The following is a 25,907-nucleotide window of genomic DNA, read 5'->3' as shown; positions in this document are numbered from 1 at the left end:
CGCACCTCACCATCATTGACCGGTCGGGAATAGTCTCCTTCAAAGACGTTGATAGGCCAAGTTATAATAATACCCATGCCATATCCTCCGTAATCATGATGCTCTATCCATCAAGTTTATTTAATTGACCAATGAACAATTTAGAGGGGTCCAGCCCTCACACATTCATTGCAGCCTTTCGTTCCTCCCGTACACGGCGTAGTTCCCAAGCTCAGCAGTCCATGGCTTGCATTCCAAGAACGGCAGAGGTTCGTTTACATGCATATTATCAGCCAGCCACCTGAAAAACATGCAGAGGCACGTTGGCGATTTTGAAATCATCCGTACTTTTCGCAGGAAGCCTCCCGCCGCGTACATTCACCTGCATTGCTTGCCGAAGCAGCTTGGGCTCCGCAAGGCCACTATCCCGTTCCGTTCTCCAGTTGACGAACTCTTCAAGTTTGGTCCCCGCTTTGACGTGCTTGTTTTCTCTCCTCTGCGTTTCCACCGTGGTGTATGGAACGGCACCATCCACGGCTTGCTCTAGGTGTGGATCTCGAGAGTCAGGAGGGTAGTCGTGTCCCGTATACAGTCTGAAGTGTGGTGGAAGCTGAAGAAGTCTCTGCGTGGAATTGTATAATTGCACGGCCGAGCCTCCGGGGAAATCGCAACGAGCAGATCCGACGTCAGGGTTGAATATACTGTCGCCGGTGAAGACGTTTGAACCGATGACGTAGCCAATGTGGTCTGGGGTATGTCCCGGAAGATGTATAACAGACGCTGTCAAGCCCCCGATGTTGAATGTTTCGTCGTCGTCGAAGAGGTGGTCGAAAGCGTCCTCTAGTTCCGACTCTGGAATGTTGAACTTGCGTTGCATCGTCTGCTGGACGTCTTTGATGCGTTTTCCAATGCAAACTAGAGGTCGGATGGTTGCTGTTTGTTTCTGAGACAGCACAGTTTGTAAATACCTTGATGCTGTGAGATGATCGGCATGGGCGTGAGTCTCAAGAATGCGTTGGATCTTGTATTCATGGTTGGTGACCAAGTCCAGCAACTCGTCGGCAGAACGCGTCGAAATAGTGCCCGAGGACTTGTCGTAGTCCAGAACTGGGTCGATAATGACAGCTTCGTTGGTGTTAGGATCTGCGACTATGTACTGCCAAGTTCCGGTGACTGGCTCAAACACGGAGTGAACTTGTGGTTCCTGGGTCATGGTGTCGAGCATTGAGTTTTGGAAAGTTTTGAACTGTATGAAGGTGGGTAGAGTTTGATTGTGTTGATTAAATATGTCAGTCATTTCATCTCGGTTTATATGCGCAAGAAGGACATACAAGCAAACCTGTGGTGTGAGGGAAAAGTGGGTCTGGGGTAGGTCGCCGTTCCCTCGCCGATCCGTTTTGCATTGCCCCCAGGGTCCCGGTCGCCGTTCTTTTGCACTGTCTCCACCGGAAGGCTTGGCCAGAATTATCAGTCGGCGACCTTTAAGGTATGTAGATGTAGCTAAATCATTCCATGCTTCCGACCAGACTCTCATTTCATCCTGCTGCATTGCCATTCATCCAAAGATCTCATTCATATCCGTTCCCTTCCAGTTTCCAAAATTACCATAGACATGTTGTCAGATATCGCAAGGTCGGGAGTTTCGGGCGTCGCTTTTGGAGCGGCTCTGACTGTATCACGAGTCTGGGTTCCGTCTGTCATTATCAACCAAATGCGCCTGAAGGACTTTCACATGCTCGAGACTTTCTTGACTGCAAGCGCCAGTAGTGCGTAAGTATGCACCAGAACCCGTTATACATGACCACCGAAGTAACCAATATAGTCTTATCATGCTTGCGCTCGAACGACTCGGCATCGCGAAACGGTCTCTTCGATCGAACTCAACGTTAAACTGGTTCTCTTCTTACGACGGCAATATCATTGGCGGCGCTATGGTTGGGATGGGCATGACTTTGACCGGTGCATGTCCCGGCACTGTTCTCGTTCAGCTTTCTCACCGCATACCTTCGAGTGGCGCAACAGCGCTTGGGGCGGTCCTCGGTGGCGTGCTCTACGCTGGCTTTGGGTGGCTCTTGAAGGGAAAAGACTCATGCTCTAGCAACCCTTCAGACTCACCGCAGCAGACCATCGCTTCGAAGTACAACGTCACGCCGATGATTTCTGTCCTCCCGTTCGAGACGATGCTCCTTGCAACGATTGCAGCATCCACTATGCTACTTCCTGGCAGGTCTTACGCGATAATACCTACAGTAACTGGAGGCCTGTTAATCGGCGCCGCGCAATTGTCCTCCATCCTTCTGACTTCCAAGCCAGTAGGAGTATCAACAGCATACGAACAACTAGGTCGATACTTTAGTCGAGCGTCCGGAATCCGGGACAAATTCAGCTCGGCTGACTCTCCCATGTCGGTCGTATTTGCCGTCGGCGTGCTCGCTGGTAGTTTCGCGTTCGCGAGCCAGTCGACACCGCTATCTCAGATGGAACTATACCATATTCCGTTCAGCCAGGCAGTTATCGGAGGTTGTGTCATGACGTTCGGTGCGAGAATCGCGGGGGGTTGTACATCAGGTCATGGGCTCAGTGGACTGGCATCCTTGTCATTCTCGAGTTTCGTTACCGTCGCTTCTATGTTTGCTGCGGCAATTGGGGTTGCCACGTTAACAGGCTAGTTCTTTTTCTAGCTGCGTATTTCATGAGTCTATTCTTTGGTTAATTTCTTTCTGGTCAAAGTAGAATGGTCCGCAGAGGCTGAACTGCCAGGAATGTGCATTGCGCGGTGCTATGAGTAGGAACAAGAAACAAGAGTGTTACAATGCTCGCTTTACAGAAGTACATGCCTCTCTCTCAAGACTTGAGTGGCTACATTCCCCTCAAATCAATTCCATCCTCACTCGGGTAGTATACCCTCTCATACTGATCACGCCAATGGGTGGTCCTAAATGTAATCATTTGCGTCAGCATAGCCCTCAATATCCACACCAAAAACGTAAGCACCAATTTGACAGTACGTACCCAAGGTATGCCTCGTCCACTCCATGGTAAAGGCGGCGGCAGCGTTGGCCGGCCCTTTAGCATGGATTTCAGCTTCTGCTGTGGCGTCAAAGCCTGCGTCAAAGCCCAAGACCCTTTCAGCGCGGGACTTTGAATCTTGAACTCCGCGTCGGTGAGGCGAGGAAAGGTTTCCAGCAAGCGCAAAGCGAGCTCCCTTTCCTCCTTACTGTCAAACGACTTATTATTCTCAATCTTCACGCGCCGAAGGGATAGTCTCTGTGCTTGGAACAGGGAGAGATAGTCGCTACAGTCCCAACAGCAAAAGGTTAGCTCTTTTAGGGCGGTGATGGAGTTTAAGAAGCGTTTTATATCGAGCCGCTTTCCCCACTTCCATGACGCATCGTTGCAAATGGGAAGCCACTGTCCGAAGCGGAGATGTTCAAGTTGCGGGACGCGCCCCGTGAGGACTTTTAGAAGGTGCTGGGGCGCGGATTCTGAGACGTCAAGGCGCAAGAGGTGACTCCAATCCATACAGCGCGTCCACATGTCACAGTGCTTTGCTGGGAGGTGATACTCGTCTTCTGGAAGCTTCAAACTCTCAAGGGAGGGGAAATGGTCGCCGTCTTGCCAGTCAAAATTCAACGGGCCGCGGGTGACTCGGGTCCAGTTGATCAGAGCGCTGCCGCCGTTTTGGGGGGCTTCTTGCGAACGGAATTGGCGCGGCACATCGAAGTTCTTGTACTCATGTATGGACAGTCGCTTGACACTATTTCCTCGCACGAGGCAGTCTTTCAGGGTCCGGTATTCGCTATAGGCATCTTGAGGGATGAAGGGCGAGCTCCTGTGGACGTAGATGTCCACCGAGTAGATTTGAGGCGAGGCGAGTAGGGTTCGGTCTATGGGCATGGATCTTAATTCCCATGGGAAGACGATGTTGATCTTTGCAGAAGGTAACATTTGCTTCAAGGCTCGGAGGGCGTCGCGGGGAAAGGGAAGATGTGAACGCCACGTGAGCGAGCGTAGATTGGCCAAATTCTTCAATGCACGCTCAAGAAGTGGCGATATGTATCCTTCGTCGTGCATCACGATAGCTGAGAGGTCGTTCTCTGACGTTATGCTTTCTGGGTCTTGGACAAGATGCTGAATATAGCTGAGTGACCTCGGCGCCAGACCAAGCGGAATCACCTCAGTGCCCTTATCCTCCTGCACATACAAGATCCTCTGCAGTATTTTGAGCCAAGTTGAATACGGCACTGTCGTCCCATCTCCCGCGTCGTATCGCAAAGCCTCAGTCAAAAAGTAACCCTCGTCAGCGAACGGACCGAGTTGCACCTCACGAATATGGTCCGCTAGTGCATCAGAGGGATCCTGGAGCCGACCAAGAAGCGCCTGCGACATCTGCGTCGATGCCTCAGTGTCATCGCGGAGAGTGATGCTCCGGAACAATATTCTTTCGGACTCGCGTTGGCATACTCTCGAGGCCAGACGGAGTGCTGAGAGAGACTTCTTCGAGGAGCCATCTTCGTATACCTACACTTTGAGTGAGTCGCTTTAGGTCAGCGATATCTACCTAGGTAGTATCTCACCACTTCGAAAATTGTACGGACGAGGATTAGGGGTAGGTTTAGTAGACCTGGCGAGACATGCGTCACTGATTCGCCGCTCGATGTCGACATAAGGAACTTCAGCCTTTTCCGTCGTGTAGTGCTGTATTTTATGATGATAGCAACGGTTGGTGTGGGTTTATATGGCAACCTGATGAAGGGAAGCAGGAGCGGGTGGCGCAGTCCATGCATCCTGCCTCGCAAGGCTCAGCCCGCGTTGCGCTGCCTGAGGACATACACCGCAACTTTATTCTAATGAATTCTAGGCTGAATAGATCGCGGGACACCGTGCAGTACCTCTAGGGAATGTAGTAAATTAGTGGTCTGTTGTTGAGAGACGATGCCTAGGTCAAACCCCACCTGGGCATTGGCCCTTCAAATTCGTCAACCCAAAGAGCGCTCAAGATGCCCATCTCCGGTAGTGTGCCAGAGGCATGTTACAGTTGATTGTAACCTTGGTGTTCGAATCAGATTGCTTTGTGACCAACTCAGAGAGGTCTTTTACCGTTCTCCCACGATTCACAGTATCTTGTTTGGTAAATCAGCCAACTAATTATTTTTCGTACACAAGTACATCAGGGATCCTTACAGATGTTAATATCCAACAGGCAGCCACCGTCTTTGCCCCCGATCAGTTTAAACAGCTTGTTATGTTTTATTTCGAATTTCAGGTGCATTCTCGATATAAATCGTACACAAAAATCTTACTTGAAAAAAACAAGGTTAAGTTGAACGCACATGTGGATATTATATTAACCGGACAGTCCTTAGATATACAATGGATTATTCCGCCGCGGAACAACCTCACAAAAAAACGGTGATGCAGAAATTAACTGCGCAGCGCTCAGTGCTAGCAAGCAGCCTCATCACGTACCACAGTTCCAGCCCAGGCATCACCACTCAACGACCCAACGACAAGTCAAGCCAGAGCACATCTATTCCCACGAACATCCATTGCCTAACAGCACGTCATGTATAAAGTACCGAACAAGAATAATCTCACACACCCGTTTTCCTCTTCCAGCAGTATGATGACAAACACTACCCCCGCTTCCTACGTCCCTTCCTCCACGCACAAAAACAATAACAACTACGAAACTAATCGGCTCACTCATCGCCGGACATTGCAGGACGCAGCACGAGTACCCGGGTGATAACTACGCGGGTGGGGATACAGGAGCTTATCTCCGTCTCCCAAAAAGATAAGCTCAAAGTCTACACACGGGCCGGCGTGCCCCTGCACCTCCGAATAGGCACAATCTGCGTAGATATCTGTATGTAAGCCGTGGCAACATGGACAATGTGTACATCAGGTTGTTCAATGTACTGTAAGCCACATGCATTGTAGGAGGTAGTGCACAGGCGGGACGGGAGCTAGTGGCGACAACACCAGAACCAGCACACTGGTGCAGAAACGGCGAGGAAAGTAAGTGACGTCTTCGCACGAGCTCCGATGCGATTCGGATCGCTTTGCTGTGCGAATCGCAGGGCTATTTGAGTTCTTGGGTAGGGCTTGCGCCGACGTTGGCCGCTTTGCTGTCTGCCAACGAGAATGGCACTGGCGGAGTCTGAATGTAATGCACATGCTCTCTACTCGGCGTCAATCGCATTCTACTCGGCGTCAACCGCATGACTCTCTGTTGTGCAGTGTAGACACTTATTTTGCATGTGTGCAAAAATATCTGCGTGCTGCATCTAGTGTCCTGTGTGCTTATCTCGCCCCATCTCTCTAACAAGAGCCACCATACTTCCTGTTCTGGTACACGAAGTGGCCACTCACAGTCCTTGCCTGCGCCAGGCTCAGCACGATACGTCGAGCAGCGCAGCGCATGCAGCCTCCCGACCTCTCGAAAGCCTCGCACGATCTCGAGAAGACGGACACTAGCGGCGGCCGAGGCAGCGGAGATTTAACCTCCCGACTCGATGATTGGTGCATGACAATTACTAACGACGCGACGTCATAGCCATGTATTTGTGAACAGCTTCAAGGGAAGTTTTCAACGGGTCGTTAACGGCGGACATGCGCGTTGGGGCATGGAGGCGGCGGTTGCGGTGGGAAGGAGTGGGTACTAGGAGACGGCGGGAGGGTATAAGAGGGTTGCTCTTGTCTCTGCTGTCTGTCGTCACAGTCAACAGTTTCTTCTCTTCACAAGATACCCAAAAGTCTTTTTTCCGTACCATAGCTTCGGATTGCACCGTTTGATTATAAGAACCGAGAACGATAACCCCTCAAAATGCCCTCCTTCACCGTCTTCAAAGGCTCCGACTCCGGCAAAATAGTAAAGGCGCAAACCACCCGCCCCGACCTGAAGAATGACGATGTCCTCGTAAAGGTCACCGCCTCGGGCGTCTGCGGTACAGACGAGCACTACAAACACGCCGACATGGCCCTCGGCCACGAAGGCGCCGGCGTCGTCGAAGCCACCGGCCCTGGCGTAACCTCCCTCAAGAAAGGCGACCGCGTAGGCTGGGGCTACGAGCACGACTCCTGCGGCCACTGCGAGTATTGCTTGTCTGGGCGCGAGCAGTACTGCCCCGAGCGCAAGATGTACGGCATGGCGGACACGGACCAGGGGAGCTTTGCGAGCCACGGTGTCTGGCGCGAGGCGTTTCTCTTCAAGCTTCCCGAGGCGTTGAGCGATGCTGAGGCTGCGCCCCTGATGTGCGGTGGTGCGACGGTGTTCAATGCGCTCAGAGCGACGGGCGTCAAGCCCACCGATCGAGTCGGCATCATGGGGGTTGGAGGGCTGGGACATCTGGCCATTCAATTTGCGAGTAAGATGGGGTGCGATGTAGTGGTTCTGAGCGGGACGGATAGTAAGAAAGAGGAGGCGACGAAGCTGGGAGCGCATGACTTCATTGCTACCAAGGACAAGAAGGAGATTGATGTGGGGAGGAAGATTGATGTGTTGGTTGTGACGACCAGCGTTATGCCGGACTGGAACGTTGTGCTTCCTGCTCTTGCACCGACTGCGACGATTATCCCGCTCACCGTGAGCGAGGGCGACTTCTCGATTCCTCAGAACCCGCTCATCCTTGGTGGACACACCATTCAGGGTGTTGCTGTCTCCGCTCGCGCTGTACACCGTCAGATGCTGGCGTTTGCTGCGCTACACGGCATCAAGCCTATCGTCATGAAGTTCCCCATGACGGAAGATGGTATTGAAGAAGCCATGGGGACGTTGCGCGATGGCAAGATGCGGTACCGAGGTGTCTTGATCCCTCAGTAAGGATGGATGGAAGACGTTGCAATTGCGAGTGTAGAAAAGTGATTCTAGAGTTAGCATAATGATAATGTGACGATGATTATGAGTGCTACGATTCTAGTCTGTGGGCAATGGTGATGTGCGGCGACATGGCGTTACGACGCGGTTTTGACGAAGCATTGAGGGAAGTGCGTGTGAGCGAGGAGCTTCTAGTATCGGCTAGCAGAGCAAACCCGTGTACAAAGGCAGGCAACGTATGTCGGCAGTATATACAGCATCAGCATTGTTGAGCACCCGGGTGTCCGCCGCTGTCATCGCGATCAGTCAGGACCGATGTCCAGGGAGGAACACGAATAGAGTAAACCGTCGAGCTAGTGCGAACTGTTACTGTTACCATACGGTACCCACACCACAATCGATAACTAGTGTTTCAGACGCGCAATCTGATCTCCGCAGTCAAGATGGAGTACGCGAATGTTGAAAACTGCCCGATGTAGCTAGAGCACACGCGAGTAGTCATACGGACGCGCGGGCTTCGGGCCTGGCGTAGATGGGGATACGCAGTCCCTGAACATCATTTACGCCTTCTGATCTGTAGCTGTGCACGCCTGTTCCCCACGACGGGAGGCTGAAGTTTTGTTGTGGGGAGTTCAGACGATGGAAATTTTGTAGCGAAATGGAGATCTTCAACGCAAGATGCCAACAGCTGGGCAACGAATGGCCAGGTCTCTTGGTGGACGTTGGCAGATCTGGAGGCTGAATGAAAATTGGATTTCGAGGCTGTGCATTGTGGGCCGGGGTTGAACGTAGCACGCACGTTCCATAGCTGCGCTTGCCGCGTGCAGTGGTGCTGTGAGACAGCTACTGATTTGACGAGTTTAGATGAATACGGAGAGGCTCACGAACAGTGAAGCTGGAAGCAGGCTTGTCGATCAAGGCGTGTTGACACGCGGTATGCTCTGCTTCTCGGCTGTTCTTTACCATGGCGAGCATCACGCAGGCGCACAGGCGAAAGTGAATGTGGGGAGCTGCTGGCTCTTTCGTTTGTTTCGTATCCCTCAGTATGCCTTGAACCGTGCTGCCGTGGCCAAGATCAGCGTTCGCATCGCCCGGGCCCCGACCATCACCACCGTCCGTTGAAGAAAACAATGTGAACGAAGACTCGTCGAGCAGTCAGGGTGACGTCTTCGCGTGTCGGTGAAGCGGCGCATGAGCGACGAGCAGGCTAGCGGGTTCTTCAATGTCGATGAGACGTACATGTCGCCAAGCAGGTTACAGATGCTGGGCTTGATTGGGCCTCGTCGCCTCGCTGTAGCGGGTGCCAGCGTCACAAACCTAGAGCGCCGCAGCGTGTTGCCTGTGGCAGAAATGAAATTCGAGGACGAGGCCTGCCAGCCGTATTTCCCACCATCTGAGATGAGGTCGGGCGACAGAGTGCTCGCAAGAGGCGCTCGGAGGAGCGGCGTACGGCAATGGCTCGCAGGTGCAGCGCTGGCAGGGCTGCGATAGGCTGGCGTGAAGCTCAGCGCTGGGCGCGCATCCTCTTTGGGACACTGGACGGTAGGCTGGGCGCTGAATGAGCAAATTGGCTGCTGTTGGCGGGCTGGACCTGGCTGCCCGCTGCTCTGTGCCTGGCAGCGGATGTGCTGCATTGTGGCGGAGCACCTGCTCCACCCTCCAGCGCGCGTCCGAATGCAGCAATCGGACGTGAACACCAGCTGCGCGCGCAACGAGAGAGAGACAGCTTCACGGCTGTTTTTACATGTGTCGCGGCGAGGAACGGCAGTGACAGAAGCTTCAATTGCACTCTGCTGCAGCACCCGTGCCGTTGCGTCTCTCTGGCAGCTGTATTCGCAAGCGCACCCGCCGCGGCGCCTTCCAAAGAGCCGCGTGTACGCTTTTAGCACCACATGTGACTTTGCCCGTCTCGCCCCCTATTGTGAGACGGCCTCCAACGGCGTCCGCGCTGATTCCGCCAGGATCCTCTCGCGAGATCCCTCCGCTGCTCTTATTCTTCAGGCTCCCAACAACAACGCCAGGTTCGAGATTTGCAAATTCTTTGTTTCTTGGGTGCGAGAACAGGAACGCTGGAACTGGCCGATCGCAGCCCGCCACCGTCGTTTGCGCCTTCCATTAAACCCCTTCTTTAGCGCCAATCCCCGGGCCCGCCTTCTCCCGCTTGCGCACCTGCCCGGTTTCCAGCTCTCGACACCCTCTCCACGCTCCCTACCACATAACGTCACGACCCTGCCACTCGTTCACAGCGCTCCCAGCCTGCAACGCCTCGTTCACGACGCTCTCCTACCCCTCGACACTCGCTCCCGCACCTTCGCCGCTGGTTTGGCTCCCGCTCCCCTCCGTACTCACCCAGAGTGCGTTTCCACAACATCATCGCCATCCGCATCACAGCACTAGACCACCGGTCCCAGTGCTGCACTCCACCCTAAGATACACACCATGGTCCCGGCGCTCTCGAAGGCGCTGCTGCTGCTGGCGGCAGCGCTGCCCTTCGCTCACGCCGACAACCGCAAGATCGAATCCAGGTCGTTGAACCCGTGCCAGGCCAACACGAGTATCTCGGCCACGCTTTTCAATGTCGCATTCACCCCCAGCAATCGGAGTCTGGACTTCGACATCGAGTTCGTGTCGACCGTCTCGGCCAAGGTCAACGCCGAGATGGAACTGCTCGTCTACGGCTATTCCGCCATGAAGGAAGACCTGAACCCCTGCGACACCAAGAACAACATTGAGGGCATGTGCCCTATGAGCGCCGGTAACATCAAGGTTCAGTCGAACCTCGACATTTCCGCCGACATTATGAGCAGAATTCCCGGTGTCGCCTACACCATTCCCGATCTCGACGCCGTTGTTCGCATCAAGGTGACGGATCAGGCCACCGGCGAACAGATTGGTTGCGTCGAGGCAGAGCTGTCCAATGGCCATTCTGTGGATCAGAAGGCTGTTGCCTGGGTCACCGCCATCATTGCGGTATTTGGTCTGGTAGCATCCGCCATCACCTCTGGTTTGGGACACTCCAACACCGCCGCCCACGTTGCCGCCAACGCCATGTCACTCTTTGGCTATTTCCAGGCGCAGGCTTTCCTCGGCATGTGCGCCGTGCCGCTTCCCCCAATTGTTGCTGCATGGACACAGAACTTTCAGTGGAGCATGGGCATCATCCGCGTAGGCTTCCTGCAGAGGATGGCTACCTGGTACCAGCGTGCTACTGGCGGTACACCTACCACCTATCTGAGGCAGCTGGCCTACATCTCCGTCGAAGTGCAGAAGAAGATGAAGCGCGGCCTCGACAGTCTCCCCATGACGAAGCGCGCCGTCTACGGTATCAATAACGCCGTTGGAGCCCTCGCAGCTCGCAGCAACAGCGATTCCACCAACACCCAACACTCCACCAACGTCGTCCTCCACGGTATCGAACGAGTTGGTTTCAAAGCTAAGATCGAACCCACCAACATCTTCTTTACCGGCTACACCTTCTTCGTCATCTTTGTTATTTTCGTTACGATTGGTGTCATTGCCTTCAAGTTCATCTGTGAGGGACTTGTCAAGGCTGGAAAGATGAAGCACGACCAGTTCACTGACTTCCGTAACGGCTGGCGCACCGTTCTCAAGGGAATCTTGTTCCGTGTTATCCTCATCGGTTTCCCCCAGATGATGGTGCTCGGCTTCTGGGAGCTGACCAAGCGCGACTCGGCCGGTGAGGTCGTCCTGGCCGTCTTCACCATCGTCAGCATGATCGCGATTCTTGGTTGGGCATCGTCCAAGGTCGTCCGCATCGCTCAGCGGTCGATTATCATGCACAAGAACCCTGCCTACATCCTCTACTCGGACCCTATTGCTCTCAACAAGTGGGGCTTCCTCTACGTCCAGTTTAAGGCGACCATGTACTACTTCATCATTCCCGTTCTCGGGTACACGCTCGTTAAGGCCATGTTCATTGGCTTTGCACAAGGCAGCGGCACTGCCCAGGCCATCGCTCTCGTCATCATCGAGGCTGGTCTCCTCATTGGCGTGTCCGTCCTGCGCCCGTACATGGACAAGAAGACCAACGGTTTCAACATCGCCATCGCAGCTGTCAACTTCCTCAGTGCCATCTTCTTTTTGGTCTTCACTGAAGTCTTCAAACAGCCGGTAAGCAAGAGTGCACTGTATATGGTTGTCAAAGCTAACATATGTAGGCTATCGTTACAGGTGTTATGGGTGTCATCTTCTTCATCTACAACGCCGTGTTCGCTCTCGTCTTGCTTCTCATGGTTCTTGTTTCGTCTGGCTTTGCCATCTTCACGAAGAACCCCGACACACGCTACCAGCCTATGCGTGACGACCGCGGGTCCTTCATCAAGTCACAGACTCAGCTTACCACTGAGCTGGACGCATTAGGTGCGACGGCCCGTGGCGAGGGCAAGGGAACGCACGCCCGTCTCGACGACGACGACGATGCCATGTCGATCAGCTCTGCCGACCAGCAACGGCAGCTCGCCAATAAGGAAGGTGGCTTCACTGAGCACTACCAACCCGCCCCTCCGCGAAGTCCGATCAACCCAACTGGACCGTCGCCATACGGCTCGAACGGATCTGTACCCTCGCAGGCACCGCCATTGTACTACAACAACCACAACGTTAGCCCACCTGCGTCGAACGGATACGGGCGAACGGCTAGTCTCAGGAGCGAACAGCAGCAGTACAGGTCAGCGAATAACTCCAGCCCATGGCAACGGGGCGCTGGCTATGACCATTGACGCGAGGAAGGGGAGCGGCAGTCTGTTTCGAATGAGCGGATCATCGAAATGTATGACCGTTCCTCAGGGGAGATATTAGCCTAACATGTAATGGAATCCGCGTGTGCATATCATCGATACAGTATACTTAATTCCACGAACGGTCGACTTGCATTGGGACCACGAACAGGGGCGTTTTCACTTGACGTGTTTCGAAAAATCCTCGGGTCAGTGGAGCTGAAGACGTAAAACATAATTTCTTGCTCTCTATCCTTTGACTGGTCTTTTCTTGTTCTTTTTGGGGTTTTGTGTCTCGTTGGGACTTGGCGTTAGCGACTGTTGGACCATTGGAATGGGTTTTCTTTTGTATTTATCAGCCATGCAGGCTGCAGCGCGCAGCGGCGCTATAGCCGTGTCGCGTGAGAAGAGAGGCACAGTGGAGGTGCGAAAGCTAGAGGGCTTTGCATGGGGAGTACAGTACGATACGTATAGGTCACTGTAGAGGAATCGAGTAGTGTACCAAAGCCCTTTGCGGTCCTCGAGTGAATACTAACATTGCTACGCAAGGGTTTCAAGGGTGTCAACAGGCATCTGGGCTATCTACTGACGGGGTACGTCTACACGGGTCAATTAGTCTTGGGGGGCTAGGATGCGGCTACTGCAGCTAGTTGGGGTCTACGTTGGTGTTCCCCAGATGATGCGTCTAGCGCTCGATAAGAGGTGGTAAGCTATCGATAGCCTTGCGGTCAGGCATCTGTTGAACTTCAAGGCTGGTATTGCTGATGGGGGAGAATGCAGAGACTTGTCACTTTTTGGTTCGCAGGGCCGTGGGTGCATGGTTGAGGGCGGGGAAGGCGCTGCTGTCATGCTCTTCCGCAGGCCAAATCTTCAGCACCAGGGACCAGCAAGGACCACAGGCGCGTACCGCGGAAAGGTACAAACAAGACAAAGAAAGGGAATTCTTTCTGGGGGAACGTACAGGTCCCCGAACACCGTCCCAAGGAATGCGTCAAGGGGACGTTTTGGGTGGTAGGGCTCGCGTTGACCAATCATGGAACCACGTTCTCAACCAAGGGACACCATCTTCTAGAACTCTTTCATCGACGCACGACCACCAGAGCCGCGTCCTATCGGCTGCACCGCGGCACATGGCCATGTGTCGCCGCAAGAGCCTGCTGTGACGGGATGAAGGCAGCCTGCCCTATCGCACAGGCGTGTTGGGGTTGGGTTGGTGCTATCTGCACGATGCGAGCGGCTCTCCCGCCGTTCCCGGCCCATAAGATGGTCACACACTGCTCCATTACCAGCTGACGTCGACGCGACAGAAAACCGCTTTCTACGCCACTGCTCTGCGACCTCTTCTGCATCACCTTCCGCGGTGCTGCCTGCGCCCTCGCGCCGCCACAGACGCCTCGACCGCTTTCCTCCACCATGCATCTCCGTTATTGAGGCTTGTTCGGCTGCCCTTGTACGACTACCTGTGTACCATTAACGTCTATCATCCGCTGTATACCCAATCGTTTCGAGCGCGTCTTTGCATCTTTCGGGGTTTTCTGGCTCGGCTATCGGGGTGACTTCCTTGGGTCGCCTTCTGTCAAATCTGGGGTTGGTCTGGGCATCAGATCAGAGTCACTTTCTGACCATCGTTCCGTTGCTGTCATACGACCCTACGAACATCGAACTTTATTCCATCCGGGCTGCAGATTCCTCTGGAGCATTGTCGTATAGCGCCTAGGTCTTTGGTGAGCTTTTGTTGGTATTGCTCGAATCTTCGGTCGCGAGAACCAACGCGTGTTGCTTGAGGCGCACGTTGCCACTCCCAGGGTTCGCACGGCGTGCGTGTCACATGGAAGAACACAAAAGAGAGGGATCCCGCACTGTCAATTGTGAAAGAGGTGTTGCGTCTGCTGCGACACCACGCCTCGTATTTCCCATGCAGACATTCACCCCCGCCACGGACACCGCGGTGACCGACCATACTGCTTCCGTGGGCTCAACCATGCAACGCCCTTATATTTCCCTACCCGCGCATTCCATGCGGGAAAAGGCTTCGTCATCACCAACGTTGCTCCCTGTGCCTGAGCTAACTTCACAACCCACTGATCACGGGCCCCTAATTACCTGTACAACACCACCACCCTCCCCTACTTCAACAAGGAGAACAACCTCCAACATGGATATCGACACGCGGTCACGCAACCAGGCAAGGACATACACACCACCCTCAACCCCAACCAAGAGGAGTCACTCGAAGTCGAGTTCAGTGTCGTCGACCAGTATCAGGGAAGAGCTGGAAAACCTACGACGAGGTGCGTCGTCGTCGGGCTACTCAGTAGATGACATCGAGAAGCCAGGTAGCCACGAGCCACGTCAGTTCCCAATATGGTTTTCTGACTACGAGATCGACATGAACGCTGCCGGCGCGCAGAAGGTCATCGGCACTGGTGCCTGGAGCACCGTCTACTTGGCCAGCCCAGCACCCTCCATGTCGCAGGAATTTGCCATCTCGTCCTCGCCCAAATATGCCTCCGTTGAATTTACACCACCCCTCTCACCCGTCCGCTCCCGTGGTTCCAGCATGTCGAGCATATCGAGATCCTACCCTCCCATGCCTTCAGCGTACGCCGTAAAAGTGCCCTACGAGAAGACCGCCCACCGCGTCCTCGCCGAAGAAGGCCGCATCCTCTCCTACCTCTCCCGTTTCCCCGCGGCAGAGAGATACCTCGTCCCCTACTACGGCCAAGACACACGCACCGACGCCCTCATCATGGGGTACATGCCGTCCACGCTCGACAGCCTCATCGCCACCGACCTCAACACACGCGACGAAACCGACCGCGCCGCCATGCTTGCAGACATCTTCCCGCACATCGCGACCAACCTGCTCGACGGCCTCGCCTGGCTACAAGACAAGTCCTGCATCCACGGCGACATCAAGCCCTCTAACATCCTCCTCGCCGTCAATCCCTCCACCCACACACCGCACGCCGTCTTCGCTGACTTCTCCGCCGCCATCTTGCCCTCGTTACCTGTGGATGGTAGTAAAAAGACGAACAAACCGATGGGCGGCGCAACGTGGGACTTCATGGCCCCCGACCAATTAACCTCCACGTCGACCCCTAGCTTCGAAGCCGACGTCTGGGCCCTCGCTATGAGCATCCTCATCCTCGTCACCGGGGCCTCACCCTACGAGCGCGTCGCCCCGAACGCGATTCTCAAGCGCGAAATCCTCAAGCAGGGTGCGCCGCTGGACTACGTGTCCGCAGGGGAGAACGGCGTGCGGAGCGTCCTTCGGCTCGGCGCGTTGAGCAGAGGGCTGGGCTTCAATTTCAAGAAGTGGGTTGGCAAAGTCTTGGTGCGGGATGAGCGTCAAAGACTGGGTATGAACGAGTGGAGGGACGAGCTGGCGGACGTGCTGATGTAAGCTGCGCCTGTCTGCTTGCCAAGGAAGTACAGTTTTAATGGGCGTGGCAGGGGGCTGGATGTGTGGTTGGTGGAGCGGCGGCTGAGGCTTTTCGCGAGGACGAAGGGGTTTTCGAGCTGTATGGTGCGCAGGTATTGGCGCGTGGAGGGGGTTTGATATAGGGATTTTTATTAGGTGCTACGATTTAGCGATGGGCTGGGGTATGGATCTGGGCTTTTTTTTCTTCTTCTTTTTTCTTTGCTTGTAGAGATACATGGTGGGATATACAATGTAAGAATTCGAGAATCAGTCCGGTGGACATTGTGGAGTGTCTTGGTGTCTGTGAAAGCTGTCTCGTTTTTTTCAATCAGGATTGAGTTCTTACCTTCTGCTGGACAACCTTTTCATGGACTATGGCGCGGGCGGGAGCTTCGTTACTAATGCGATACTAGTGCAATGATGCCGTATATAGGCTGCTTACAAGCTCCGCTCCTCATTACTCCCTAGCCCACTCCGTCTTTCACTCGCCTCCGCACTTTTCACCCAACAATCCTCATCCCATAAGCCTCATACGGAAACGCCTCCAAACTCGCCCTCATCTCCGCCATCCCATCCCCAGAAAGCAACCGCCCATCCTCCGCCGGCACAATCTCCCCACACCCTCCTTCCTCTCCATACGCGGGCACCTCCCCATCCACCTCCGTCCTCCCCATAAGCACATCCTCCTCTCTCCCCTTACAAACCCCAGCAAGCCCCTCATGCGGTACCCACACGACTCTCATCCCCGCCCTCCTCGCGGCCTCCACCCCCGCAATGGAATCTTCAAAGACTAGACATTCAGTGACGTCGACCTCGCGCTCGCCTTCCTCCCTCGCAGCTTCATTAACACGCCGCAGCGCAAGGACAAAGATATCAGGCGCAGGTTTCTTCCTCCCCTCTTCCATCTCGGTATCGTCGCCGAAGACGTGCAGCCGCCTGTCGTGAAAAGCTCCGGAGATAGCGGGAATGTGCCCCGTCTTGAGGCCGAATTTCGAGCGACCGGCGGAACTTGCTAGGCTGAGATACACCGGCTCTGTCGTCCTTTTTCCAAGATCAGCAAGCAGTTTGTCCACGCCTGGAAGCATTTCACTGTCTTTGAAAAGATGCGTGTGTTCTTTTTCGAGGGCTTGCCATTGCGGGACTGTGAGGGGGAGGTGCGCCCAGGAGAGGAGGCGGCGTATGCCCTGGGTTACTTAGCCTGGACTTGAGTCTGAAGAGAGGAGAGGGATGTACGCTTGTGCCGCGGCTCTGCTGCGTGGCTTTTATGCGCCAGGGGTAGGGGGGTTTGGCGTAGGAGGCGAGGATGTTGTTGTAGATGGATGTGTAGATGTCCTCCGTATTTATGAGGGTGCCGTCGACGTCGAAGATGCAGGCGCGGATTTGGGGGAGGGTATGGGGCATTGTGTGTGTAGGGTAGAGGAAGGGAGACGCATGGAGTGAGTGAGTCGTTGGGTGGGATTAGCTTTGGTAGCGTGGCGAGAGGAGGTAGAAGTGATGTATGTAGAGTCAGGTCCGAGGTAGCCTGAATTTTCTATTCTCTTTCTTTTCTTAAGGGGCTTGATTTGACAGCAGACCGGTGCAATGCACGTTTGTGCTGGTGCGGGATGTTAATGGGAGGTTGTCAGTACGCGAGTCATGTACTGTACGAATGACGTATAGAAAGACTCCGACAGGACTCAGCTTTACATAGATGGGCCATTTGCACCTCCCCACCTCCCCTCCACCTCGCCATGCCGTTCTCTTTGATTTTTCTCAATATACAATTCATGATCGATCGTGAGGTATAATTACGCATGTCCGCTATTTAGACTCTGACCCAGATAAACACACTTAGAAGTATGAACGCATAATAAGGGCAATTAATGTGAAGGTTAGGTTGGATTTCGAATGCGTCAACTTCGATGCAATTGCTCATGATGTGAACGAGAATCCGAATATGTGTTTACCAAGTACGTCACTTCAATCAACCCACACACCCTCACCCAAGCTATCGGAGGCGAGCGCGATCCTGCCATAGCTCTTCAGCTTCGGCGCAGCAGCCGCATCGCTCTTGACGTTCAACATCCAAGCGTCCTCGAGAAAGTCATCGCTTGCGACCTTCACATCACCTGCCTCGCCCATCGCAGTTGTCCCTCTGTCCAATCCAATAAACGCAGTGTAGCCAAGTGGCGAGTTCGTAACAGCAACGATATCATTCCCAACGAACGGCGCAGGCGAAATCTGCGCTGGGACGAACGCCCCGTCTCCCGTCCAACCCGCGCGCGCTACGGCGCTGATGACAGACCCAGTGGTCGGATCCAGACTGAAGACAGTGACGACGACCTGTGCTGGAGACTGGGACAACGTCCAGAGACTAGTCTTCGAAGACGATATGGTAAGCGATAGCGTCGTGTACTGCGATGCATCCATCGAGCTAGGCAGGATCTTGAAGCGCGATGGAGAAGCCGGCGTCACAGCGCCCTGCAGCGGTATCGTCACAAGCTCATTAGTATCTTTCGTCACCACGTACACCAGATCCCCTGTGGGATGCGTCACCATCTGCTCGGCGTTTGTGACATTGGCGAGGACGTCCGTCTGATTCTGGGCGTTCAGACTATCGTCAGGGGGAGATGTAGAAGTTGAAGATGGACGTTGCGGCTGATTGGGAGTGCGAGTCTAGGGCGTGCAGGTGGCGGCCATTGGGACTCCAGGCAAGAGAGCGGATGTCGCCTGCGAATTCTTTCGAGCGTAGGGATTTGAATCCTGATACGGACGTGGAGAAGAGGACGCTGCAGTTTCCAGTGGAGGCGGAGCCGTAGATTGAGAAGGGGGCTTGGCTGCTAGGAGTGAGATGGAGGGTGCTAAACGCAGTTGCGTTGCCTGGTCTAATTTTAGCGTTGTGTTGCAGGTCAACAAGCAAACAGCTCACATGAAGCTGGTATCGTCGTATTGGCTTCGGTCACAAGCGAGTAATCGGTTGCGATTGCGTATCTGGTCAACCTTCCATCTTGTGGGCTGCTCGCGAATAGGAATTTCCTTGAATGCTGACGTCGCGTTAGTATATTCGTGTTCTCGAAGCGTCGACTGGACTAACATCGATGGCTAAAGAAGGCGAGGCAGTTGTAGTGGGAATGATTCCCATTTCATATAGCGTGCGGAGCTCATCGTCGAGCTCGATAGCATGGATATCAGTGGACGATATTTGTCCGACGTAGAAGTGATGCACCTTCGCCGAAGCGACCGACAGGAAGAGGAGGAATCCGAGCATCGTGGAGAGAATCTGTTGCCACGATTCTCGAACCCAGAAGTTCGACTGACGGGCTTTGTGCGAAGGTTCGATGTGATGTATAGTAAATCAACTATAGTGCTTGTTCCATCGATCTGGAACGCGGGGTGCAGATGATCCGCCAAAGATCCACATCTGCCGGTCTCAATATGGTAGAAAACATTCGGCGAATAACGCAAGACCCCCTGCAAATTGGACGCTTACTATTCATTCAATCTTCTCTATGCAAGCGCCGGCACTTCCATCAAGGTTCTCGTGGGTCTCTCCCACCGATGTGGGGATACTTGACGTGGCGTGAGAGCAAGTGGCTCCGCAGCCTCGAAACTCTCCGGCCCTCGCCGCAGATTACAACTCGGACATGCGAAAGGCAAGCGAAGATCGTCAGCAATCTGGCGTGCGGTTGGTCGTGTGCTTGCTTCGTTACTCAGCAGACCAACAGTCCAGTCTCGCACCGCCAACAGTTCCGTTTCTTCTTGGATTGGCAATGCGTAAAGCCATGCTCGTATGTCTTCAATTGCGGCGTGATACGGGCGAATTCCATCATCAGAAGTATAACGAGTTGCTCGCAGCGCAGTCCAATGGACCCCGATCGCCTCTCCATGCGGCGCAAAAGCGGCGATGGACGCGTCAAGGACTGTTGCGAGCATCTCTGAGTATACACAGCCTAGGGAGAACATATCTGCAGACAGACCTCTGGTTTCCTGAATAACGACTTCTCGCGCAGCGTAGGCTCGAGTGAAAGACGTAGGTGACTCTGTGTCGCAATCGTCGACGGACTCATAAGCCCTAGAGATGCCAAAATCGGTAAAATACAGTTTGTATCGATTCGACTCTTCAGTGCTAGAGGTCGCAGTGTCTCGTACGAGCAGGTTCTGCGGTTTGATGTCCATATGCTTGATGGGAAACGAATGTAAGAAATCCATCACCTTAGCCGTGCAAGTGAAGAACTGGCGAAGCGCAGAAGCGCATCTGGCGCTGGAATCGTGGGCGGTCCGCGCAAAGGCCATGAACTGCTCCAGATTCCACTCGGCACGTGGATATGTCAATATCGCCAGATCTGAGCCAATCACATAAGTTCCCACTAGGCGGACGATGTGGGCGTGTTGCGCTCTGTAGAGGTGTTGCACTTCTCTCAAAGCATCTTCCCGCTTGACCCCGGTCCACTTGGTGCATTTGATGGTCTTCCTCACCAATCGAACGCGCTTGCATCGGACACTTTCCACGATCGCAGTCCTCGTCCTTCCAAGAAATTTTTCTGCCTGAAGAGGGACGAGATCCCGCTCTGCGAGGGCGAATTCTGCATGCTGACCACGGCCGGACCAATCGGTCTCAACTGTGGGCTCTGGAAGAAGGTTCTGTTCCTTCAGCAACTGGTAGTATGCGCTCGAAACAGCCAAATCAGCGGAATCAGAGAACATAGACTGGAATGACAGAAAGCTGTCTCGACTGGAGCGTTTCGTCAACCGACTGTTGGTTCTAGAGGTTGTCCCGTCGGAGGCGTCTGTATTGGCTGTGACAAACGACTGATGCCCCGAACTCGGAGACATTGGCCTCTCATTGCTCAACGTAGATTCCAGTGAGATATCTAGACTGATTAAGACAGGTTCGCCGGGCACGAGAGTCGGCACAAGAGTCGGCGAGTCGGCGATCGGCACTTCTGGGGTGGTAACGGCAGTCTTTCCGGGCTCCCCGCACTGAGGGGTTGGGTATTGCAAGCCTTGGGTATAAAAGTCCAGCAAAGAGTCTATGGTATTAGTACTCTTGATGCTTTTTGCATCTGAAGCGTCCTCTTCTTCAACGGTATCATCCACGATACGGCGCTGGAACGTGGTAGGAGTGAAGGTGACACTGAAACATGGTGAGCCGATAGAATCTGTGTGAGATACATCCGTTGCGACTAGCGTCTCTTGTGAAGGTTCTGGCCGTATCGTTGCATCACTTGAGCCTGTAGAAGTTTCTGCACTTCTTCGACGTGGGAAAAGCCGGCGATATTTCTCAGTAAGAGGCCACGAAAATCGTTTGCGATGTTGAAAAGTCTCGTTGACCAGTTCCGTGGATTGCGGCCTGTTCTTGTTCGATACATTTCTTACGCTCAGAGCTCGCCTGAGAAGGTTTCTCTTGCGGGATGGTCCAAGTGGTTGGAGAGCTGCTTGCCTATCGAACTGGAGTTCGCCCAGTGAAACAGCGTCATCGGGAGATAGATCCACCTCTAAGTATTGAAAGATGCCGTACTCCGCTCCGAACGTGGGCCTCCAGTCAGGGGTCAAGCTCAGGATATTAGCACGTGCGTGCGGTGAAGTTGTGCGTTCTCGAAGAATATTCGCGATATCTACGGTGAGTACCCTTAGGTCATTGTACGACAATGATGAGATATACAGCCATGCCGGGATCTGGAAAGGGCGATGATCACCCAGGTTCAGTTTGTATTCGCTGCCAAAGCCGGTTCGTCTGAAGAGTACCCAAAGTGCATCTTTCGTCAGATATCCCAAGGCCTCGACACTAAGGTGGGCAAGATACTTTATACGTTCTGTATAGGGTCGTGAGTACACCAGCCGTCCATCAGCGTCTTGTCTGAAATATGCGCTTAGGTACGTCACGAGAGTATGGGCCAGGTTCTTCCACGTGAGGTGATGCCAGCCGTACTCGCAGAAGGTCCGATAAGCATCATGTAGCTCTGATAAAATCCGCGAGTCTCGTGCTGATAATGGGTTGGATTCTGGGTATTGCTCCTCCAGAGGCGACGGCATGGTGCATCGAATACCATAGGTGCCTCGTGTTGCACGTAGGAGCAATGCACCCGTAATGGACGCTCGAGGGTACTAATACGAAGGTTCTCGTAGGGTGCTGCTCTACGAAGGAGCAGTCCGATGGGGGGTTACGAGGCTGTGTGCAGGTGGCTAATGCAAGGCCCTGCCAATCAGCGGTGTTCGCCCCTGCACCCAACAGGCGTTCGGATGAACAGCTCCTCGGCCAAAGTAGGTAGGTAGTAGAAGGTGAGTTGCGAATCATAGACGGAATTCAAAGAGTCGCATGAAGAGGGCAGTATGCCGCAGGGTAGTTGGCCCGGTCGATGCTCTCTTGCCTGATCAGACGGGCTCGACTGGCATTACTGCGAATGCATCGATGCAACATTGTGATATGCTGGAGGATTGTCTTTTGCCTTTTGCCTTTTGCCTTTCGAGAATAGCACAGTAGAGACATTTGCGCTATGTCCTGGCTTGCGTGGCATGGGGCTGTGGATGGGTTCAGGATAAGCGGCCTCAGCCCTTGGACGATGACGCGGGGTAGCTCCGAACGTCAACGGCAATCAGCTTGACAACTTTATACTTCGATCATCTCACAGCTCACAGAATGTACGTGGATACATCGTTCCTAAAGTCTTCACATTCATTGCGTTTACTGATTTTCAGCCAGACTTTGATAGGATGCAGTCAACACCACCGCATGTACTTTCCTTTTTCAGCATAGCCATGCGCCAGCTACTGTACTCCAAAGCGCCTATCATGACCGTTACCACACTTTGAAGCGCATCTGTTCATTTTGATGGATGGGCACGGAGATAGACGGCAACGGCATAATGCTTATATGCACCGCAGTCGCTCCTGGTGCGTCCGACATAAACACCATTGAACCAACAGCACCATGGCAGAAACATACCCCAAAGAGACATCCAACACCGTGAACCGCTACAAACATCAAGGTACACAAGCTCATTGCTCAAGATCAAGCATCTAGTCATATGACTGACACCATCCGCCAGCAACATACGATGTCGCCACCATCCACTCCATTGTCAACACCACCCCGTGCTCCACGTCTCCTTCGTCCCAGACCCATCCATCCCAGTCCCAGTCGTCCTCCCCATGATCGGCCAAATCGGACACTACCCCAGCGACCAGCAGCCTCACTGCTACCTCCACGGCTACGTCTCCAGCCGCCTCATGAACCTCGCCGCGTCCCCACCAGGCATCCCGCTCTGCGTCGCAGCCACCAAACTTGACGGCTTCGTCCTTACATTAACGCCTAACACGCACAACTACAACTACCGCTCTGCTATCCTGCACGGACACGGCACTGTTGTCGACGACGAGAGCGAGAAACTCTGGGCTATGCAGCTCGTTACTAACTCCGTCGTTCCGGCGCGCTATGAGCACACCCGCGTGCCGCCCGACAATGCCGAGATGGCATCTACGCGGATTCTCAAATTTAGAATCGAGAGCGCGAGCGGGAAGGTGAGGGAAGGCGGGCCGGAGGACGAGAGGAAGGATAGGAGGAGAGAGGATGTGCTGGCTGAGGTGTGGACGGGCGTGATTCCGATGTATGAGAGGCTGGAGGAGCCGGTGGGCGGGCCGTATAATAGGGTGGGAGAAGTTCCGGGGCATGTGAGGCGGTTCGTGGATGGGGAGAATGCGAGGAGGTGGACGTATGCGGTGGAGGCGGCGAGGAAGGCTGCGCCGATTAAGAGGGTGAAGAGAGAGGATGAGGGGTAGGTGGGTGGGAGGGCCTCGGTGTTGTGAAAGTTGGATAATGAGGCGTTGAAGAGGGAAATTCATAGTTTTGACGAGACGCTGGGTTGTAGGTTGGATGAACCCAGAAAAATGCTCTTGTCATCTGCTACCGCACCCTCCAAGCCGTCCCTTGAGATCTGCGTCGTAACGTTGGGTGACTTTGAGCGGATGTAGCGTTGGGCAGCTTTTAAGGCAATAGGGTCGGGACTTGTCGTTGCGTCGTATAGCAAGACCAAGCCGCTCGTAATGGTCTCAATCGATTTGAGGACATCTCTTCCATTGTAGAGCAATTCTTCCTTTGTGGCTCCGCGGGCCACGTCGAGCAAACGTTGGAGTCTCTCCTCGATAAACTCCGCTTCCATTTGCAATTCTGCACCGACGACTTCCAGTACGTGTCGGACCCAAGGTGCAAAGACATTCGCCAACACGTCACTATCCCCAAGTCGCTTATCGAGTATAACCCGCACACAGTCTTCCGCCATGACGCTAATAGTACCCTCCCATATGGGATTGACAAGCTGATCGCGATAAACTTTGGCCACGTTCATCAGTCCGCCATCTTCGTTGTTTTCGCAATACCCGACGCCACCCAGACACTCCATGCAGTTTCTCAGTCCATGCACTGATGCGACGCTGACCTGGGCCTTCATGACTGGAAGTAAGAGACGTAGCAGATCTGCAGTCTGTGCCTTGTCTTGCGGTATGAGCTGTGAGGCCCCCGTGTTACGTACCGCAGCCTCCCAGCCCTGCTCCAACGCACCTTGTAATGCGACACCCAGGAAGGCAAAGTGCGTGCTGGCCCAGTATTTGACCGTCTCATCTGCCATCCACCGTAGATGTGCAGGGTTGTCCTGTAGTAGACCACCGCGGACTTTCCGGACTTTGCTATAGGCACGGGAGATAGCGAGACCGCGTGCCCAGTTTGCTGCACTGCTCACTGCAGTATGTAGACGGGTGATGTTCAGGATAGCGGATATTTCTTTTACGCCTTGTCCTTCGGTACCGATGAGCCAGGCGCGAGCACCTTTGAGCTCGAGTTCGGCTGTTGGAAGAGACTTGGTACCAAGCTTATTCTTTAAGCGCTGTATGCGGACGCCGTTGAGCTCAGTGGAAGGCGTCACATCTCCATAAATAGCGTCGTTCCTTGTGTCTCTGTTCCCTACGAGTCGACGCATAGGCATGTAGAACGCCGAGAGGCCACCTTTAGCAGTGCGTGCGAGCAGCACACTCATCTCTGAATCAGTGGCGCTGCTGAACCATTTGAAACCGTCGATCTTCCATGGGCCTAGCGGCATACCCACAGCGTCTGCGTTACTTCCTCCATTGTCTCCAAGTTCTCGTTCGATATCCTGGGGCGTCAACCGCGTGGCCACTGTTTCCGTGCCAGAGACATCACTACCTCCGGTTCTTTCAGTCATCCACTGTTTGGTGATAGCCTTAGTATGCTATCCAACAAAGCCTCGATAAGGTCTTACCTGCCCACTCGTCCACGCAATCTTCTCATCCCGACTCGTCAGCCTTCTCCACACCTCAGCGAAAACCTCCCCCCTCCCCGGCTGATCCCCATCCAGATCGCCCAAATGCCCCCTCATCAACGCCGCCGCTCCATCCGTCATACTCTGCGGACACCCCGTCATCGTCCCCGTCGGCGTCCAAAGATACACATTGACAAACTGATGCACGCGTCGATTGAAGTCTGCGTTCGACGTATCATACGCCACAGCCACGATACCCTCTTTGCAACCAATCTCTTTCAACTTGCGCCATCCTGCAGTGGTCCAGAGGGGATCGGTATTGTTTTCACTTCCGAACGTCGTCAGAGGGCGGAGGACGGGGTGGTTTGTTTCTGCGTCTGTGGCGTGGGCTAGGACATCAGGGTGCAGAGATAGCCGGGCGATGCGGTGGGCGTGCTGCGTTACCTTTGTGGTGTTGGGTGGGAGGTAGAGGTTGAGGATTCGGCTGAGGATCTTGTCGTCTGAGGCTTCTGTGGCGGAATTCGCTTGACGGTTAACGCCGTCTCTTGAATGTAATGATTCTGGTGATGTATATTGGGGCGGAGAACCGGGAGGGCTTGGAAAAAGCCGGTTGTTGATGAGGAAGGGCGGAGGGGCTGGTGCGGCATGTTGTGAGGTAAGGTTGTTTGCCAAATTGTCGAGTGAGTAGTCAATTACGAAGA

General features: G+C 54.1%; 8 protein-coding genes across 8 annotated transcripts; 4 read left to right on the top strand and 4 right to left on the bottom strand.

Annotated features, from left to right (window-relative positions):
• Positions 1-268: 268 nt before the first annotated feature.
• Positions 269-1,204, bottom strand: N0V89_009111 (uncharacterized protein; the record flags this gene model as incomplete). The annotated part of the gene is made up of 1 exon (XM_056217864.1): positions 269-1,204. One exon carries the CDS (start codon positions 1,202-1,204, stop codon positions 269-271), a length of 936 nt encoding a protein of 311 aa, XP_056069420.1.
• A 1,634-nt stretch (positions 1,205-2,838) lies between these two features.
• N0V89_009110 (uncharacterized protein) lies at positions 2,839-4,368 on the bottom strand (the record flags this gene model as incomplete). Its single annotated transcript, XM_056217863.1, has 1 exon — positions 2,839-4,368. The coding sequence occupies one exon, from the start codon at positions 4,366-4,368 to the stop codon at positions 2,839-2,841; it is 1,530 nt and encodes a 509-aa protein (XP_056069419.1).
• A 2,440-nt stretch (positions 4,369-6,808) lies between these two features.
• Positions 6,809-7,804, top strand: N0V89_009109 (uncharacterized protein; the record flags this gene model as incomplete). Its single annotated transcript, XM_056217862.1, has 1 exon — positions 6,809-7,804. One exon carries the CDS (start codon positions 6,809-6,811, stop codon positions 7,802-7,804), a length of 996 nt encoding a protein of 331 aa, XP_056069418.1.
• A 2,433-nt stretch (positions 7,805-10,237) lies between these two features.
• On the top strand, positions 10,238-12,537 carry FLC3 (putative flavin carrier protein 3; the record flags this gene model as incomplete). The annotated part of the gene is made up of 2 exons (XM_056217861.1): positions 10,238-11,929; positions 11,977-12,537. 2 exons carry the CDS (start codon positions 10,238-10,240, stop codon positions 12,535-12,537), a joined length of 2,253 nt encoding a protein of 750 aa, XP_056069417.1.
• A 2,501-nt stretch (positions 12,538-15,038) lies between these two features.
• On the top strand, positions 15,039-15,940 carry MAP2K7 (Dual specificity mitogen-activated protein kinase kinase 7; the record flags this gene model as incomplete). The annotated part of the gene is made up of 2 exons (XM_056217860.1): positions 15,039-15,046; positions 15,112-15,940. 2 exons carry the CDS (start codon positions 15,039-15,041, stop codon positions 15,938-15,940), a joined length of 837 nt encoding a protein of 278 aa, XP_056069416.1.
• Positions 15,941-19,444: 3,504 nt separating this feature from the next.
• Positions 19,445-21,414, bottom strand: N0V89_009106 (uncharacterized protein; the record flags this gene model as incomplete). Its single annotated transcript, XM_056217859.1, has 2 exons — positions 19,445-21,071; positions 21,407-21,414. 2 exons carry the CDS (start codon positions 21,412-21,414, stop codon positions 19,445-19,447), a joined length of 1,635 nt encoding a protein of 544 aa, XP_056069415.1.
• Positions 21,415-22,865: 1,451 nt separating this feature from the next.
• On the top strand, positions 22,866-23,713 carry N0V89_009105 (uncharacterized protein; the record flags this gene model as incomplete). Its single annotated transcript, XM_056217858.1, has 2 exons — positions 22,866-22,923; positions 23,055-23,713. The coding sequence occupies 2 exons, from the start codon at positions 22,866-22,868 to the stop codon at positions 23,711-23,713; spliced, it is 717 nt and encodes a 238-aa protein (XP_056069414.1).
• A 59-nt stretch (positions 23,714-23,772) lies between these two features.
• Positions 23,773-25,368, bottom strand: N0V89_009104 (uncharacterized protein; the record flags this gene model as incomplete). The annotated part of the gene is made up of 2 exons (XM_056217857.1): positions 23,773-25,126; positions 25,361-25,368. The coding sequence occupies 2 exons, from the start codon at positions 25,366-25,368 to the stop codon at positions 23,773-23,775; spliced, it is 1,362 nt and encodes a 453-aa protein (XP_056069413.1).
• Positions 25,369-25,907: the final 539 nt, after the last annotated feature.

The sequence above is a fragment of the Didymosphaeria variabile genome (assembly GCF_027946475.1).
Source record: "Didymosphaeria variabile strain IMI 356815 chromosome Unknown scaffold_6, whole genome shotgun sequence".
Classification (NCBI taxonomy): Eukaryota; Fungi; Ascomycota; class Dothideomycetes; order Pleosporales; family Didymosphaeriaceae; genus Didymosphaeria; species Didymosphaeria variabile.
This window is presented reverse-complemented; position numbering and strand designations above follow the sequence as displayed.